The sequence below is a fragment of the Rosa chinensis genome, chromosome 7 (genome assembly GCF_002994745.2).
Source record: "Rosa chinensis cultivar Old Blush chromosome 7, RchiOBHm-V2, whole genome shotgun sequence".
Lineage (NCBI taxonomy): Eukaryota > Viridiplantae > Streptophyta > Magnoliopsida > Rosales > Rosaceae > Rosa > Rosa chinensis.
This window is the reverse complement of record NC_037094.1, coordinates 35,928,434-35,946,664: the sequence shown is the minus strand read 5'-3', so window position 1 is coordinate 35,946,664 and position 18,231 is coordinate 35,928,434. Positions and strand designations below refer to the sequence as shown.

At 38.4% G+C, this 18,231-nt stretch overlaps 1 protein-coding gene and 1 pseudogene across 1 annotated transcript; both read right to left on the bottom strand.

The window, feature by feature from the left end:
* Window positions 1-1,036: 1,036 nt before the first annotated feature.
* LOC112178757 (DEAD-box ATP-dependent RNA helicase 10) lies at window positions 1,037-6,515 on the bottom strand. Its single transcript, XM_024316968.2, has 12 exons — window positions 6,164-6,515; window positions 6,008-6,077; window positions 5,772-5,834; window positions 5,144-5,218; window positions 4,303-4,428; window positions 3,523-3,564; window positions 3,363-3,437; window positions 2,860-3,006; window positions 2,597-2,734; window positions 1,700-1,814; window positions 1,529-1,617; window positions 1,037-1,334 (listed from the first exon to the last, which is right to left on the bottom strand). Exons 1-12 carry the CDS (start codon window positions 6,427-6,429, stop codon window positions 1,206-1,208), a joined length of 1,335 nt encoding a protein of 444 aa, XP_024172736.1. The 5' UTR covers window positions 6,430-6,515; the 3' UTR covers window positions 1,037-1,205.
* Window positions 6,516-14,441: 7,926 nt separating this feature from the next.
* LOC112177845 lies at window positions 14,442-16,774 on the bottom strand (annotated as a pseudogene).
* Window positions 16,775-18,231: the final 1,457 nt, after the last annotated feature.

The following is an 18,231-nucleotide window of genomic DNA, read 5'->3' as shown; positions in this document are numbered from 1 at the left end:
TGAAGCCATGTTTTTCTCAAATTCACAGCACCACGCAGCCGTCTCTTCTCTCACCATTTAGATCCTCCTCCTCCTCAAATCATCTGGGTCAGGTGGACGCGACGGTGTTGACAAGTATGTTGGTGGATTCCCAATGCTACTCGGCCCCATGATGTGGGCTCTGATACCAGTTGATAGGGTTCTAAACCCTAACAGAGAGAAACTAGAAGAAATCTAAGATAAAATTAAGAGCAACTCCAACCGCTTCCCTCTAATTTCTGTATTATAAGGAAGCAAAAGTCAAAGCTTTGGCCTCTTTTTATTCCTCAACTCTAACAGATTCCCTATTTTACAACAATCTCTAAAATCTTCATATTCTTCCTTAAAATTTTAAAGTTTGCTGTAAATATAGGAAATTTAGTTTTCTCTTTCCTCACTTCTCCTAAAATATAGATAGTTATAGGGAATCAGTTTGAGCAAGAGAGGCTTATTTTTCCCTACTTATTTTTCCCTAAAGTAGAGAAAAATAAAAATATAGAGAATCTGTTAGAGTTACTCTAACAAAATAAAATGCAGATTTTCATTCATGGCCTTTCCACAAGGCAAAACGGTCTGTAAATACAAGACAAGAAGGTGCAAGCGTGTCGAGCAACTATAGATACTATTACTAGAAACAAATGACCTAATATTCCTTCTATTATGCTTCAAAACGCAGCATTTCACACTCCCACATTAACAACCTAATTAGACTAGGGAACTTAACAAAAATGATTCATAACATCTATCTCCACTTGTATGGAGTCGGTTGTTGAGAGGGGGCTTCCTTATAGTCTTTTATAGTCTTGACTGCATTATTATTTTCTTTTTAGTCATTGAAAAAAAAATTTTCATTTTCCCTGAAAATAGAGAATTTTATATGGAAATTGCTTCTGCGAATAGCCTAATGCAGGAGCATTCAGACCCAAAAGAAAAAGTCCAACGCAGGTGTAGTGAACTACACCGTTCAACTGGTGGTAATATCCTGATTCTTTCAGCGAGCAGTCCGATGCACAAGAAGTAATTCGAATCAGGTCTATCATCAACGTGATATAAGTCTCAGTAAATTAGTTTCCTTGCAAAAGCAGAGATAAAAACCCAATTCCTAAAGTCAGAAGAAAGGAGAATAAGAGAAATGTCGTTCATTTTACATTTCTCTTTTTTTCCAGGGTTATGAAGGCAATCTTTCATCATTTCTTAAACCTTTTGTTGAACATCTTCTTGGACGTTCCAGCCTGGTTACTTAAATACTTTACAATATCCTCCTCATCATCGTTTCCTCCCCACTTTCTCTTCTTGCCTCCACTTTCTTTCATTTTCTGCAAGTCAATCAAAAGTCGATTGTGTCAAGTCCACCAATGACAAAACTGAATAAACATTGGAAACCCCAAACCCTTCTCCCCCCAAAACAAAAACCAATTTTTCTTTTCTTTTCTTATTTCTATGTAAATCAATCCAACTAAATACCCAAAACCTTGATATTGAAAAGAAACCAACTTAGGGTGAACATTACCGAGGTGGCCAATCTTCTAGCCTCTCTGACACTTTCTAGAAATTGTAAGGCTTCTTCAGATGGAGCAGGAAATAGAGGTAACTTATGGCCTGAAAAGTTAACAAAACTGTAAGCGTTCAAAACAAATCACTTTCTTGTCTTAAAACACAAGTAACTATAAATGTAGCCTACCAATAAGCGATTCTATCTGGAAATACCCTGGTAAGTCAAGAATACTGCCCACGAAAGTGATTGCAACCCCGGATCGCCCAGCACGAGCAGTTCTTCCTACTCGATGGATGTAATTCTGTGACCCATTTTTAGTCAGCTAACGAGGGCATAATAGCAATGGTATTAAATAAAATGTTTTTCTTCCAAGCGTTTACCCCCTTTTCCTTTTCAGTTGACAGGATACAGGTTTGCAAGGACACATGATATCAAAACACGCAACACAAAAAGGACTGCAATGGAGACAACATTTCATTCAAATGGTAAACAAATGAGCCAATTCTACCAGACTGCAGGGAATATTGGGAAAGGAAGAGAAGGTGATTGTCAAAGAACCATCACACACCAAAGCGCGCGTGCGCTGGGAAGGAAGAGGAGGCGGAGGAGGGGGGGAGGAACTGTGCCAAAGGCACCAGTACAACTGTCGCAAACTAGGACAAATTTAAAGTTGCTTGGTATTGGATGTTATTTGGGTCAATGCCTCAGTTGTATGGTGCAGTCAGACAAGTTTTTAATGAAATCTGAATACTCATCATTTTTTAGTAATATGAATATTAGAATATGTGACTATCCTGATAATAACCACAGTAATTCATTTAACAATTTTAACAGTTAAAAGAATAGGCAAACTATTTGCAGATGATTTGATCCCTATCACAATTCCCTAAGGATAGATAACTGTTAATTATTTGAATAAAAGAAAAATGATAAAGCTCAAAACGACAAACAATCTCAAAAAGGGATCTATGGGGGAACACAAATTTTTGAATCATAAAGAGCTGCAGTATGCACAACAACAATCCCGCAGCTAACTGTGTGGCAGATAAGAAATACACTGGGTTGGTAAATAGAAAGCCTAACCTTAGTGTTCTTGGGAATATCATAATTAATAACCATATCCACCGATGGAATATCCAATCCTCTACTTGCCACATCAGTGCAGACAAGTACATTACACTGTCCTGATTTGAACATGTTTAAGGCTCCAAGTCTTTTTTGCTGCCAGAAGTTTATACAGACAAGGTTAGATGAGCTCCGGAGTGCCAGAGAAATTAAAATGTTTCATTTAAATAAAGCATACCCACAAGGCCACTAGTACTTCAAGTAAACTAAATGTATTATACCTGGCTCATATCACCATGAAGAGGGATGGCCCTAATTCCAAGATTTCGAAGTGTATAAGCCAAAAAGGGTGCTGTGGCGCATTGTTCAGTAAAAACCATTGTTGTGCACTGACACTTCTTAGTAAGAATATATACGAGATAGCAATCCTGGAGGTACAATATTTGTGAATTTATATACAAAGGAAACAAGACAGTAAACAGCATCAAAATGGCCAAAACTCCATGTAAAAATTTAACTTCAACTCTTCAATTTGAACTAGTCAAATAAACAGATATACATATTAAAATGGTGAATGAATTTCCAGACCCTTCCTATAACCTAACCTGAAGATGGGAGAAGGAAACATGCGTTCCAGGATACAGAGCATCAAAAATAAAGATGATCCGTTCCTCACATCTCCTCAAATTACAATTTTTTTTTTCAACACAAGTATAAAATCTGAATGCATAGCTCCTCTAGAATTAAAATCAGGAACAAAAAGAATAAGAAGAAATGAAGAAACCTTGTGCTTGAACGGCGCCATCAATACATGCTGCTTTAGTGTGTCAACCGTAGAGTACTTGGATGCTACTTCAATCTGAGATAAATGAAAAAATGACATTATTACTTTTGAAACAAATAAGTAGAGAATGAACATGGTGCAAGAGACTCTTGCATCATACCTTCACAGGGTTCCTTAGACAAGCTCTTTCAACCTTCTTGACCTGCAACATTAAGAGCAGAACTCTGTTAACTAAAATAAACAAATTATATATATGGACACACACACACACACACATATATGTTTTAATCGACTCTTTTTTATGAATGATGTTTAATATTGCTTTCTAAGTATGATGTTTTTTTCTTTCTTTTTCTTATTATCATCTATGGCACAAAAAATTTATGCTTTTACGGCTCAACGGGTTAAGACCGCTAGAGTGTAGAAGAAGTTCCCACCAATGTTCTTAGACTCCTCGCTGTTTCAAACATTGCAACAAAGTAAGGGTGACTCAACTCAAGAACTCACTATAACAAGAATTTGGCATTTCAGGCCATAATCGATTATTTAATGTAAACTCTGATGTGATGCTTTAAAATAAAAGAATAAAACAACAAAAGCCTGAAGTAGGTAATGCAACCTTAAGTAAGATGGTAAAAGTACATTCCGTAGCTTCTTTGCATAAATGCATTCTCATCACAAGCAAGAAAGGTCCTGAATCTTTTTTCTTTCATGGGAAAAAAAAATTGAATTCGAAAGAATAGATTTAGTGACTTTCTACTAATGTCCAATAATTTAAAATGTCGGTAAAGAGAGACTTCTATTTGTCTAGAATAATAGAAAGGGAAACTAAGACACATGAGTCCAAACAACACATCACTTGACTATATCCAACGTGCAGCATTCATACAAAACGAAAATAGTGCAAGTAATACAACCTCATTGAAATAGTTGAACTTACCTTTTTGGTCATCGTAGCAGAAAATAAATATGTGATCCGTTCACCACCACGAGGGAGGGATTTCAGAATTTCATCTGTCGATTTTTGAAATTCATCACCAAGCAGCCTGTCTGCCTCGTCTAAAACCTGCTCAGTTCAAAAATTAGAGGTTTGCTTAGACTTTTTTGAGCAAGTCTTATAGAAAGTGTTAATATTGTCATTGGATGGGAAAGTATATGCAAGATAGAGTCTCCACAAATATCAGACAACCAATAAGTGAAATATATAAACAATTACTTTTCTTGCAAATTTGGTCTTGATTGATCTTCTGACATTTTACATTTTACTTTTAGTAGCCTTTCTCTGGCTACATCATGCATCTGGTAGTCTTCAGTTTATACTAACATTTATTAGTTGCAATAACCTTATGCAAAACAAAAGAGAAAACAGTATGGATGGCATTAAAATGTACCAAACAAATCAATGTGTGAAGGGAAAATTTACTTTTCGGAAAAAGTCTATTGGATAATGCATTGGATGGGAAAGAAGATGCAAGATAAAGTCTTCATAAAATGTATGACAGCCAATGATTGAAATATTTACAACAATCAAAGTATCCACAAATGCTAAATGAAAATTATTTATATGGAGAGTGAGATTCTCGTATTGGAACTAAATTTTCAATAATATCTTCCCATTTTGTTCTCATGTTTGTCTTGATTCGTCTCTTGATATTTTACATCCTACTTTTAGTAGTATCTCTCTGGCAATAACTGCATCTAGTAGTGTATAGACAATTGTAAATTGCAATTACATCATGCATAACCAAAGAGAAAACTGAACAGGTGATGTCAGAAAGTACCAGATATTTCACTGTGCGAAGAGAAAATCCCTTTGTGTCACGCAGATGATGAAGGAGGCGTCCGGGTGTCGCAACCTTGAAAAAGAGTTAAAAATTAAAAAACTTGCATTCAATATCGTCCTAGAAAAAGCATAAAACAACTAACTATCTATCTATCTAACAAAGTTAGAGATTTGTCACTTTATGCAATAAATTTTTAGATCCTTTACAGACAACTCCATAGCTACGCATAATGTTGGCACAGATCTAACGGTGATCCATAACAAAACTAAAACTTGTGTTTGTCAAAAAGATAAAACAAAAAAAAAGACAAAAAATCATTTGAAGTCTTTCTAGTCAGCAACGTAAAAAATTGACGATAACAGGACTTGCCAAAGACAACAGCTCATACGCATACAAATACGAGGGAGACCGAACTATGGACAAACAAAGAATTACTTTAAAGAAAAGGAAAGGAAGAAAAAAAAAACAACAACAACAAGTCAAAAGGTAAAGGTGTCCAAATGAAGTTGTTGCCTTTGAGGGCAACAACGCCACAAGCAGTGTTTGAGTACCGGCACCACAGTAACCAACGCAGTAGTGGAATGAAAAGAGACTAAAGTTGTGATTGAAAAATGAAAGCGCTTACAATGATGTGTGGCCGCCTTGCAAGAACCTTAGATTCTTCCACCATGTTCAGTCCTCCAATAAGCTGAACCAATAAAGAAAGCTACTTGGTTGGTTGAGCCCTCAACTAAACAACAGTATCTCAAGCTACTAAAATAAATAAAGTTATAAACTAATGGGCCATAACCTAGATAGAAGATTAGTAGTTAATAGTTTAATACATGTCTGGTACTGGTAGCAAAGCTCAAGTATACTCACCACAGCAGACTTGGCACCAATGGAGACGCCGAGGGCTTCAAACTGGTCTCTGATCTGAACAGCAAGCTCCCTGCAAGTCATTGTTTTTTTAATATTGGTAATTAAAAATGAAGAATAGAGAGAGGCGAGAGAGAGAGGGAAGGTGAATTAATTGACCTTGTTGGGGAGAGAACCAAAGCAAAAAAGGCTTTTTGAGGAGAATCCATGAGAGCTTGCAGTATCGGAAGAGCAAAGGCTCCGGTTTTACCCGAACCCGTTTGGGCAAGTGCGATCAAGTGTTTGCCTGCGAGGGCGTGAGGTATCGTCTCTGCTTGAATAGGGGTAGGGGCTTTCCATTGCAGTTCACCAACGGCCTTCACCAGTTTATCGCATAGCCCCAAACTCTTAAACGACGTCGCGTTTTCTTCCAACTCAGACCCCATTCTCTGATTTCGCGATCAAGGCCGCAACGCAAATTTGGACTTTCTTCGTCTTCTTCTCACAGATATATATATTGGAAGATATATGCTAAAAAATATTTTATTGGACTAAACTGGAGCCCAAATAAAATTTATATTACATTAAATTTCCCATCTTTGACATAATCCCCTAAAAATCATGTCATAATCGAAAACCAACACAATTACGCTTTTTTACCACTCTTTAGCCAACCCTTCAATTAAATGCTAATAGACTCCGTACTGAGGTTGACAAGGCAAATACGGAGTTTTTGTCAACCCTCTTGGAGTGACGTGGCGCCGACATAGATCGCTAAGATTAGACTTGTAGCCCAAGAAAATTTTACTCAACTCAAAGTGCTTTTTCAAAACAATAATAATAATATAACAACTTTACCGAACAATTCTACCTGGATATACATATTTCACGTAAATATATATATATATATATAGACACGTAGTCATTATCTCAAGAATGTTACTAATATCGACTATAGTTCACATATCATAAAACCCGAAGAATCATTTTATAAAAAAACTCTATTTAAACTTACCTATTATCCATTGATGATCAAGTTCATATTTCCAAAACAAATATTTATGTTCAAAAGCGATTTCACAATTTAACCAGTAAATCTGACAATAAAGTAACTCAGTTCATAAAAGAATACCGCTAGATTTACTCACCTACAAATTCCACTGCGTCTTCACACAAGCGAGAGAATAAGCACAAAATCAAACAACGCCGCTCAAAAGGAGCTTGTCATGCATCTAAGAAATAAGGTCACAACTCAGTACAACAAAACACAAAACAATTAAAGTTCAAATCCTGCATTTGAACTAGAAATCGAAAGTTACTGCAATTGTGGCAAAACTTCATCCGAGACCACCCAAGGTCTACAGAACACTTCTATGACCAATTTAGCAAAATGACAAGTTGATCCAACGGTCAGATCCTCACAAATCAAAAAGTGAACGAACCGAAACTACGAAAAACCTAGCATGTTTCAAATGATCGAAATAGGACACAACCCATATATCAACACGCTCATATTGACAAGTAGAAGATAACAGAGCAAACAATAGCCTCAAAAGAGACTGGACACGCCACCGCACCGACCTCAAAATCAAGGTGATCCAACCAGTCAAAATAAAGATTATGGTGAGAGAAACAACTTGTATACTTGGAGCTAAGGTCAAATTGGCTTGGAACGAGTTAGATCAAGCTTGAAAGCTAGATTGGCTGTTAGATTTTAAAACAAGATTCCGATCACCACACGATGATTCGAATTGCAAGGGTGGTATGGTTCGAACCAGAAAGAGGAGAGCTTCAAAACCCGAGTGGTTTTGAGCCCTATAGTCGCCGAAATTGGCGTAGCAACGCCAGCGGTCCGCCACCATTTTTTAGCCCTTGATTTGTAGTGTACGGCTCGATCGGTGAAAACGAAGTTGGTGGGAGGACGGCGAGGATGAGGCAAAGCGATCTGGGTCGATGGAGTCTCTATAGGTCATCGACAGTGGATTATTATATAATTATTTTATTTTAGAATTTTTGTTATGTTGTTTTCTTTTAATTTAGGAAGATACTAAAGAGAGAGCAAGGGGACGGAAAAGAAAAGGAAAAACAGGGAGAAGAAGAGAAGAGACAAAGAAAAAAAAGTGGGGAGTGGCAGAAGAGAGAAGATGGGGAAAGAAGGAAAATAAGATGAGAGATGAAGAAAGAACGTAGACAGAAAGAGGGAGAAAGAAAACATGTTACGTCTCGTATCTCAATTTACCGGTTTACTAGTCATTTGGACGGTAAACGACAATTACTTTCACTTTTTACTCTATTTCGATACTTTTAGTGGACCAAAAAGTTGACTTTTTGTTTGGGTCAGTTTTTGAAAATTTTTCCTTCACGGAAGTTGTAGAGGATATTAAACCGAGTCTGTGGACATATGGTGCGCTTAAATCAGAGTTCATATGGAGAAGTTATGATAAAAAATGTAAAGTTACTGTTCATGATAAGTTTTCTATAAAAGGAGGAGTTATTGTGGTAAGTTTTCATTTCCGGAAACTTACTTGTTAGTTTCTCTCTCCTCTCTCTCTTTCTCCCAACCCAATTCGGCCACCTCCAGTTGCGCCACCAGGCCTTGTTTGAAAGCTCTTGAGGCGTACTTAAATCCCTCCAAATCTCTTGATCCAATTTGAAGTGTACAGCACGAATCGAAGGATTGAAGAGCTAGGGTTTCAAATTTCCACTCTTTGCTTTCAAGGTAAATTCCGTACTTTTGGCTTCAAATTGAACTGTGTTTTAGTTATGAAAGTTGTTGGGCTTGTCGAGAAGAAGAATGTGGCATAGGTGTTGATACCTAGTTCTAGGGTTGGCCGCGCCGTCACTGTTGGTGGCGCCAGGGGGCCCATTATGGCCTCCTAAACTGGCTAGTTGCATTCCTTGTAACTTGTGGAGCATGTTGGTGTGTGTTTTGTAAAGGTTGGAGAAGGTTTAGCATCGATTGTGATTTTTCTGGAGTGTGGAGATTCGGTTATCGATTTACGATAATCCGACCGTCAGATTTCTCTATGTTCCACTCTAGAATCTTTAAATTAATGAATTGGTCTCAGTGGTGAAGTTTGGGATGAATCCGAGAAGAAATGGAGATGTTGATTTACGAGGGGTTTTCTGGTTTCTTTTTAGAATTGTATTTAATTCTCGAATTGTAGTTTACAAAATATAATTTTGTACAGGATGAGGTACCGACCCATCACTAGACGAGGATCCTTACGCTTGGGTGCCACATTAGATGTATACTGTGAGTGGACTTTTGCTTTAAATAATGATGCATGCTTTTATTTCTTGAATTAATAATTTATTTAATTATCATATTATTTGTCGAGCATATTAATTAGTTTCGGATATTATATGGTTTTGGAATATTGATTGGATTTTTCCATCATGATTTTCAAATGTGAGTTTACTATGCTCAAATTTGGATTTACGATTTATAATAATTTTTGACGAACTATTTTCCGAGGTGATTTCCGGAATTAAATGTTGTTCTCATTCGTTGATTTGGAGATTCCTGGAAGATTTTCGAAAATGGGATTTCTGATGGAGTTATGACTATCTATTATTTATTTGACCTTTGGTTTTGGCACTGGGAATGCCTTAATAGTGATTTTGGATTTAGATATATGATTTTGTTTAATGTCGCCTATTTGTTTATTGATTCGAGAGTATTTTGATGTGTGGCATACGTCGTTGATTTGAGTGATTTATCTTGAGATTCTTCGAGTACGGTTGGGAATCGTACTCGTGATTTCATTTGCTGGATTTTGGGGAAGCTTTATGGATTTCGCAATGTTTTCTTTCACCATACGTGGGTTGCTTTATTTTAGTTCTCACCATCACGTGAGTGGTAGTCAAGGATCCTCCTCACTTGCTTTGTGTTTGTGGGTTGAAGTTGAGGATGGAGCCTGGGAGGCTCCTTTGTGGTATGGACAGGAATTAACTAACAAAATACCAACGTAGGTAATTAAGTTTCTTTTTGAGAAGACCCGAAATTCTCAGTTAAATTTTTCGTAATTCGATATTTGTTCAATTATGTGATATATGAATTTTGGGCATGATTCGTATGTTGTTGTATCAGAAATTTGGTTTCGAATGAGTTTATTTTCGAAACAAACGTTATTTAGGGGGGGGGGGTCATTAAAATCGAATTTGGGAAAACTTCCTTCACGAAAGTTGCAGAGCTCGTCGATACGAGTTCGTGCATATGCGGAACGCAAGAATCGGAGTTCGTACGAAGAAGTTATCGTGCGTGGAAAAATTTCCATTTTGGGTATATATACCTAGCTATTTTTGGAAATTTCCAAAAATAGCTAGGGTTTCCATTTTTGGCAGCCGCACCGTTTTCTTCTCTCTCTCCCTCCCGAGCTCAAGCCGAAAACAGAGCAAGGAGTCTCCGACTCCGTTCTCCCTCCTCCAGCCACCAAACCACACCAAACCACCTCCCACGGCTTCTTCTTGACCTTGCGCAGCTGCCAGTGGCAGCCTTGCTCCGTGGCACGGCTTGTAGCGGCGGCAGGAACCTTGTTTCCATTTCCGACCGTTTTGAGTGCGAAGTGAATTTCTCGAGCTACCGGCCACCAAAACTCGATATTCTTGGCTCATCAGACTCGCCTAAACTTTGTGAACAAGCACCAAGAAGGCCTGGACCTGGGGAGATCGATTTCACACTCGTCGGAGGCTTCGCCGTTTTCTGCAAATTTTCCTGCCAAACCGGACTGTTTGAGGTATTTTCGATCACTTGCGTTCATTTTCTGACTTTGATCTAGTTATGAAAGTTTCTCAAAATGATTAAACGAAGAGGAAAAGCTCGGCCCTGACACCATAGGCAGTGGTCGGCGGCGGATCTGTCCCTAACTCCGGCGGCCTTTTCCGGCCACCTCCGGGGATCCCAAGGGCAGTTTCTGCCCATTTTTATGTTCTACGTGTTCATACAATCATTTTGATATATAGCATGTGAATTTTGGATATCGTATGATTTAGTTTTGAATTTTACGATTTCGTTCGATTTGTGATCTGTGAAGATTCGGACAGTTCGATAGACTTATAGTTTTGATATAATGATCGTAGGACTGTCCCGAAGACTTTGTGTGGTCACGGGTGAAGATCCGACCGTTGGATCTTCATATAAGTTCGTTCTTGAATTGTACGCTAAGTTAATTATCGTATTTGGTTAGGTGATTGACGGTTTGAGTTGGTGAACAATTGGAAACCGTATTTTAAGCTGTTGAGAAGACGCAGCCGGATTGAAGGCGAGTAAATCTCACATGGTTCATTTACGAACCGAATTTCCTTATTGACAATTATTTGTTATGTGTGAGAAAATGGTTTTAAGAAAATGAAATTTAAAGTATATAGGAAAATGAATTTCTTGGTTTTACTACGTGTGAACTATAGTTGGTATTAGTGGTCATTCCTGAGAGGATGATTACGTATATATATATATATATATTTACGTGATTTTATACGGAATGGTGTGACATTGAAATATGTGGTTTTTTGATGATTTCGTTTTTATACTTGAATGAAGGATTTATTTGCCATGATTATTATGATAATTGGTATTGTTGTGAGTATGATTTGGGTGGAGACGTGATATTGTGAAACGGGTGGGATTCTGTTTATATTTTGTTTTGCGGACTGAAATGTCCAAAGTTCGATGGTTATAATAACCAGAGTGTTTTGTTCTGAGGGCAGCAATGTCTAAAGTTCGACAGTTATCATTGTGATAAACAAAGTATTTTGTTCTGCGGGTAGAAATGCCCAAAGTTCGACGGTTATAGTATTAACCGAAGTATATCGGATGCTTACACCTGGGCCAAGGTGACAAGTAACGATTCAGATAGAGCTCTAGTCTGTTGTGGGAGTACGGTCATGGTGGTAACTAGGTTATTGCATTGTGAGTATTTTGTGCCACGTGAGTTGGGTTGGTGATTAAATTGTTGGGGTTGTTCTGTGTGTTCGGATTGTTGGATTGTTTTACTTGAATTAAAAGAATTGTGATTTATTAAATCAACCGTTCATTTCTTTTTTACTCACGAGCTTTGCAAAAAGCTTACCGGGTTTTGTGTTGTTGCAATCCCGGTACACTATTCAAACGGTGTAGCGGATAATCCTGCAGGTCAGGATAATCAGGGTGGAGAGCGAGCTGAGTAGAGCAGCGGGGTTGACGTCAGCACTTAACCTATTTTGGTGTGTTGTAGACTCTTTTGAGCGTAACTTTTATTTATGGTGGTATTGTAATATTTGACTCGAGAGATAGTTTGCTACGAGGTTTGTATTATGGTTTGCGAGACGCTGGTTAACAAAAAAATTCAGGACGTTATTTGTTTTGGTTATTATTCATGTTTCGGATTTGAATTTGTTATTCAAAATTCGGGGCGTGACACTTTTATACTTTTAATTACTACTTGACCTGGCTCCTCTGGTTTTATCTACATTTGTCTTCCTTAAGAGTAACTTTTGTTCATTGTTGATCAATGCTATGGCTCGACCTGGTCAGGACACATTAAATCTAGTATGGTCATATTGTGGAGGATTGTAGGATGTTTGGCTTATAGACTTGCACATTTAGCTAGCTAGTACTACGTACTTGCTCTGAAAGACAAAGTTTGGATAGAAGACTGCTTTGTATTAAAATGTACTTAATAGTTAATTGGTTTTCTTTTTTACTTGGGGTTCTTGGATCCTTCTCTTTTCAGTCTCGCTTTAATATAATAATATATAGGATTAAATTCAGTTTACTCCCCAGAACTTTAGGCCTAAAATCAAATTGGTCCCTCTTTCTGAAAATCGATTACGATGGTCCTTACACTCTCAAATGACATCACCTGAGTCCAAAATTTCAATTTGGCTCGAAACATGATGTCAGCTGCTAAGTTGGAGCCGACAGGCCCACAATGAGGGCAAAATGGACATTTTAAGTTTTTCTAATTTTCTCTCTCTTTTTTTAATTTTTTTTCTCTCTCTCCCCGATATGCTCTCTCACTCCCTGATCTATACTCTATCTCTCTGTATCTCTCTCCCTCCCTCCCTCCAATGTCGAGTTCCACCCACTCCTCCCTCCACCTATGTTTGAACCCTCCAACTCCTCGTCAGTCAAAATCAGAATCTCCACCCGGCGAACTGAGCAAGGGATCCTCTCATTGAGATCGATGCCGAGTCCGAACCGCATCGTCGGCTCAGCTCTGGAGTCCCGGAGTTCGTCGATACTTGAATCGGTGAGTTCCATTACCTGCGTTGGGGATCAGAGATCGAGGTCATCGTCGTCAGCGCCGGTACCATTGTTCACGGTTCAGATTTTTCAATCTCTGCTCTCTCGAATAGGACGGCTCAAATTCTCCGGCGAGGTTCTGGTTTTCTGAGACACATCAACCCAGTCAGAAGCATGTTGGTTGTGGGCTTCGAATCACCAGTTCATCATCAACCCAGTCTCGACAAGGAATTCTAGGAAACTGAGTTGGTTGCAGTCGGTTCTCGAAGGTATATTCCCAACCTTTGAATCAAAGTTTTACTCTTGTGGTGATAATTGGAAGCAAAGCAACTGAGTTTGGTTCGATTTGGTTGAAATTGAATTCTCCCTGGTTATTGATTTCATCAGATTGTCATAGCCTTGGTGGTTAATTGAAGATGGGAGAAAATTTGGATGAGATGATGAATCTGTTATTGGTAATAGGACTGAAATTAGTTGCACCATGTTTTGGAAGCTTGGCTCGATTGTCTTATAAACAACTGATCGAAATCGCTCATGGGCTTGAGAATTCTAAGCAGGCTTTTGTCTGGATTATTGGGAAAGTGTTGCATCTGAGAATGAGGATCATGAAGATGAGAAAAATTGGCTTGTGGGTTTTGAGAAGAGAATGAGGGAGAGTCAGAAGGGTTGTGATAAGGGGATGGGCTCCTCAGATTTTGATGCTGGAGCATAAGTCTGTAGGTGGGTTTGTGAGGCACTGTGGGTGGAACTCGACATTGGAGGGAGGGAGGGAAGGAGGGAGGGAGAGAGATACAGAGAGATAGAGAGTGAGAGAGTATAGATCGGGGAGAGATAGAGAAAAAAAAATTAAAAAAAGAGAGAGAAAATTAGAAAAACTTGAAATGTCCATTTTGCCTCCATTGTGGGCCCCCATGTCGGCTCCAACTCAGCAGCTGACGTCATGTTTCGAGCCAAATTGAAATTTGGACTCGGGTGATGTCATTTGAGAGTATAGGGACCATCGTAATCGATTTTCAAAAAGAGGGACCAATCTGATTTTAGGCCTAAAGTTCAGGGGAGTAAACTGAATTTAATCATAATATATATTGGGCGTGAATATTGTCTGAGTTACAATTAATGGATTATAGCCTTCCTTTATAAGGTGAAAAAACAAAAAGAAAAAATGTGCTACATAGAAGAGAAAATTAAAAGAAGAGATGGAGTACGAGGAGCCAAGAATTGGATCCCAAGAGAAAATACAAAACCAAGCCGAATATATAGGTATAGGTAATCCTCCTCCTATAACTTCTTGGGCACAGCTCTCAGAGGCTGAGCCATTTGTAAGGTGAGGCCAAACTTATCTTCCATGTTCATAGTCTCGGGTACAACTCCATCTTCAAGCTCCCAATCAAAACTGTTAATTAATGAACCCAACATCAAGTACAACATTCTTATTGTCAATGGAAGTCCAAGACATATTCTCCTCCCACCACCAAATGGAATAAGCTCAAAGTTTTTCCCCGTAACATCAATTTGGTTGTCTAATCCCAGGAACCTCTCAGGCATAAACAAGTTTGGGTTGTCCCAAGTGATGGGGTCTCTGCTTATGGCCCAAAAATTGATTAGAACTCGTGCACCCTTTGGGATTATATACCCACCAATCTCTATGTTTGCTTCTGCTTACCGGGGGAGTAGAAAAGGAACTGTTGGATGAACCCGAAATGTTTCTTTGATTATTGCTTGTAAGTAAGGGAGTCGTGCAATGTCTGATTCCTCAACTAGTTTCCCTTTTCCAATCACTTGCTCAAGTTCTGCTTGAGCTTTCGAAAGGATTTTTGGGTTGCGTAGTAGCTCAGCCATTGCCCATTCCATTGTGGCTGAACTTGTGTCCGTACCAGCAGCAAATAGATCCTATATATTGTTAGATAAAATCAATGGAATGAATCATGATGAACAAGACAGAATCACATAAACAATCCCAATTATTGTAATAATAGTAAACTTGAAGCAAGTGTATGCTTCGATAAATTCAATTATTTTCACTAGGCAATTTGGTCTTTTTTCATTTATTCAAATCTAATATATATATATATATATATATATTTTTTTTTAGAAGAATTCAAATATAATATTTTAACTTTGTATAACTATGCAAGTGTGTGTGGGTGTGTGTTTGTGTGTGTGTGTCAAAGTATTAGTTTAGGAAACAACGGTTAAATTTTTAAAACCCAGAAATTACCCTTAATTGATAAAAATGCTTCAACAACCAAAATCACATGTTCCATAGACAATTAGGTAGAATAGCAAAGAAAACATAATAATATAAAAAAGATAAAAAAAATTGACTGAGGAAATAACTTTCCCTGAAAAAAAAAATTGTCAGAAGATAAACTCTTTTGAATCGTTTTATTTTTCTTTTTCTCTTTGAAAAACTAAACCCTAAACAATATTGTTTATTTTTCCGATTGACATTTACATGGTTTTGAACAGTGTGAATTATAAGCATGAGAGCAATCTAATTAACCAAGGACTTTGAGGAAGAAATCTATTATTTGAACGAAAAAAATTATTACACACAAAATCTCAAAAGAAAACTAATTTTCATTTAAAAAAATGTTAATATATAAAGTATAAAATATAAATATAAATATATATATATTATATTTCGAATAAATACTAGTAGAGGTATGTTTTATTTTGATCAGATTTAGTGACACTAATGACATTTAAGTAACCATAAAAATGGAAAACAAAGATTATTATTGCCTAACCAGAAATAAATGTTGAGTTTCAAGCACGTCCATATCCTCCATTTTCTCTTCATTGATATTCATAAGTGTATCCAACATATCATTGGTTGAGATATAACCATCCCGTTTTCTTGATTCCAACCTTTGATGGATCATTCGATCAAACATGTCTACTGTAATTTGGAAGTAATGGGTCAAGCGCGGCCTTATGCCTTGCGGATCAAGCTTCCTAAGAAAAAGAAAATAATCCGCCAAGTTTGGTTTTCCTATCTCTTCCATCATACCCCAGACAGTCTCCTTGAACTCCCTAGTTGTCTCACTACTCGGGTCAGCTAAATCCACAGAGAAGATAGTCTGTGACAACAGATTGAGTGTGGTTGAGAAAGCAGCCCTTCTGATATTCACTGCCTCACCGGCCCTCATGCTTCCATTGACATCATCTATGAGCTTTTGCACCTTAACCCTCCGTTTGGCTTGGTTAGCATCAAGAACTTTGGGGGCAAACAATTGCAAGTTGCATATTGTACGAAGATTTCTCCATCTTGCTGATACGGGAAGCCAAGCCATGCTGTAATCGCTATGTTTGCAGGCGTGGATTGCCTCTGGGAGGGTTAAGTTGCAGAACACTTGGTCATGAGTTCGGAGGATTTCTTTGGCCAAAGTTGTTGAAGAAACTACGATTGTGGTTAATTGGCCTAGCTGCAAACTCATTATGGGGCCATGGCGCTGGGAAAGCTTAGTGAGGGAGAGATGGGGTTTGTCACCGATCTCAAACAGATACCCATCATAATATATATTTATATATATATATATATATTGAAGGAGGGACTGACCCATCAGAATATATATAAATCTATATTGGGAAAATGATCATTTAGCTAATTTCAGCTTAAAAATTGCCCACTTGCTCCACCAAGTGTTTTTTTAACCTCATTTACCAAAAACACTCTAAGGGATTATTTCCCTAATACCCAATTAATTCTTTTTTATTTTTTTTTTAGACTTTTTTGCCCTCTCCTTCATTTTCACTTAGAGGGAGAAGTCATCCTCCACCTTGCCGGCCTCCGGTGACCAGTGGCCAGGCGCCGACTCCGGTGACCGGAATCCGGCGACCGGTGACGGGGATCCGGCCACCGATGACCGGAATCCGGAATCCGGCTACCGGACTGGTGTCCGGATTCCGACATCTGAATTTATTGTCCCCTAATAATACCTAGTAATCATATTATTGCCCCCAGTAATCATATTATTGCCTCCCAATAATCATATTATTGCCTCTCAAATTCATATTATTTCTGTCTAGTGAATTGTATAAACTCCCAAAACCAAAATGAATACAGTATAGGTCACAATTGATCATATTATTGCCCCCCAGTAATCATATTATTGCCCTCCAATACTCATATTATTGCCTCCTAATAATCCTATTATTGCCTCAATAATCATATTATTACCCTCCAATCATCATATTATTGCTCTCAAGTGAACCAAAATGAATACATTACAGATACAAAAAAAAAAACAATCAAGATACCAAAAAAAAGGTGCTCTGGGCACCCATCAACTTGTGAGGCCGGCTGGTTTTTTCGCGGTGCTTCCCTGCGGCGGGTTGGGGTCTCTTTGTTTCGGGTTTTCACGATAGCGTTGGCTTCCTTGATCTGCTGCCTGTGCTTGCTAGGTTCTTGCCTCCGAAAATGGTTGTACTTGCAGATCGGTCGGAGTACTTGCAGATTGATCAAATCCTCCTTGAAATTCTGGCCAAGCTGCCGGAGCAGGATCAGAAGCCGAGATCGCTGGTCTGCAAGCAGTGGCTGAGCCTCCAGGGCCGGCTTGTGAGGTCCGTGAAGGTGAAAGAATGGAGCTTTGTGGAGTCGGGTTCGGTTATTTCAAGCTTTGTGGAATCGAACGGCGACGAGAACGTTGGAGTGGCTGGAGCTCCGACTGGAGCTTCTTCGTCGTCTTCAGGTTTAGACTGCATCTTCGGCGCAGCGATCTTAGAGAGAGAGAGAGACAGACTGGAGGTGGAGATCATGGGGAGAGAGAGAGAGAGAGAGAGAGAGAGAGAGAGAGAGAGAGAGAGAGAGTAGAGGTGCAGATCCAGGGGAGAGCGAGAGAGTTTGGGAAGGAGAGAGAGACTGAGAGGAGAGGGATAGGTTTTAATTTAATTAATAGGGGCTAAAATGTCAATAGATGTTAGATTGGGTAAATGGGGTTAAAAAACTCTTGCTAGAGTAAGTGGGCAATTTTTAGCCTAAAATCAGGTAAGTGGTCACGGATAATGAGTCATTAGAGGA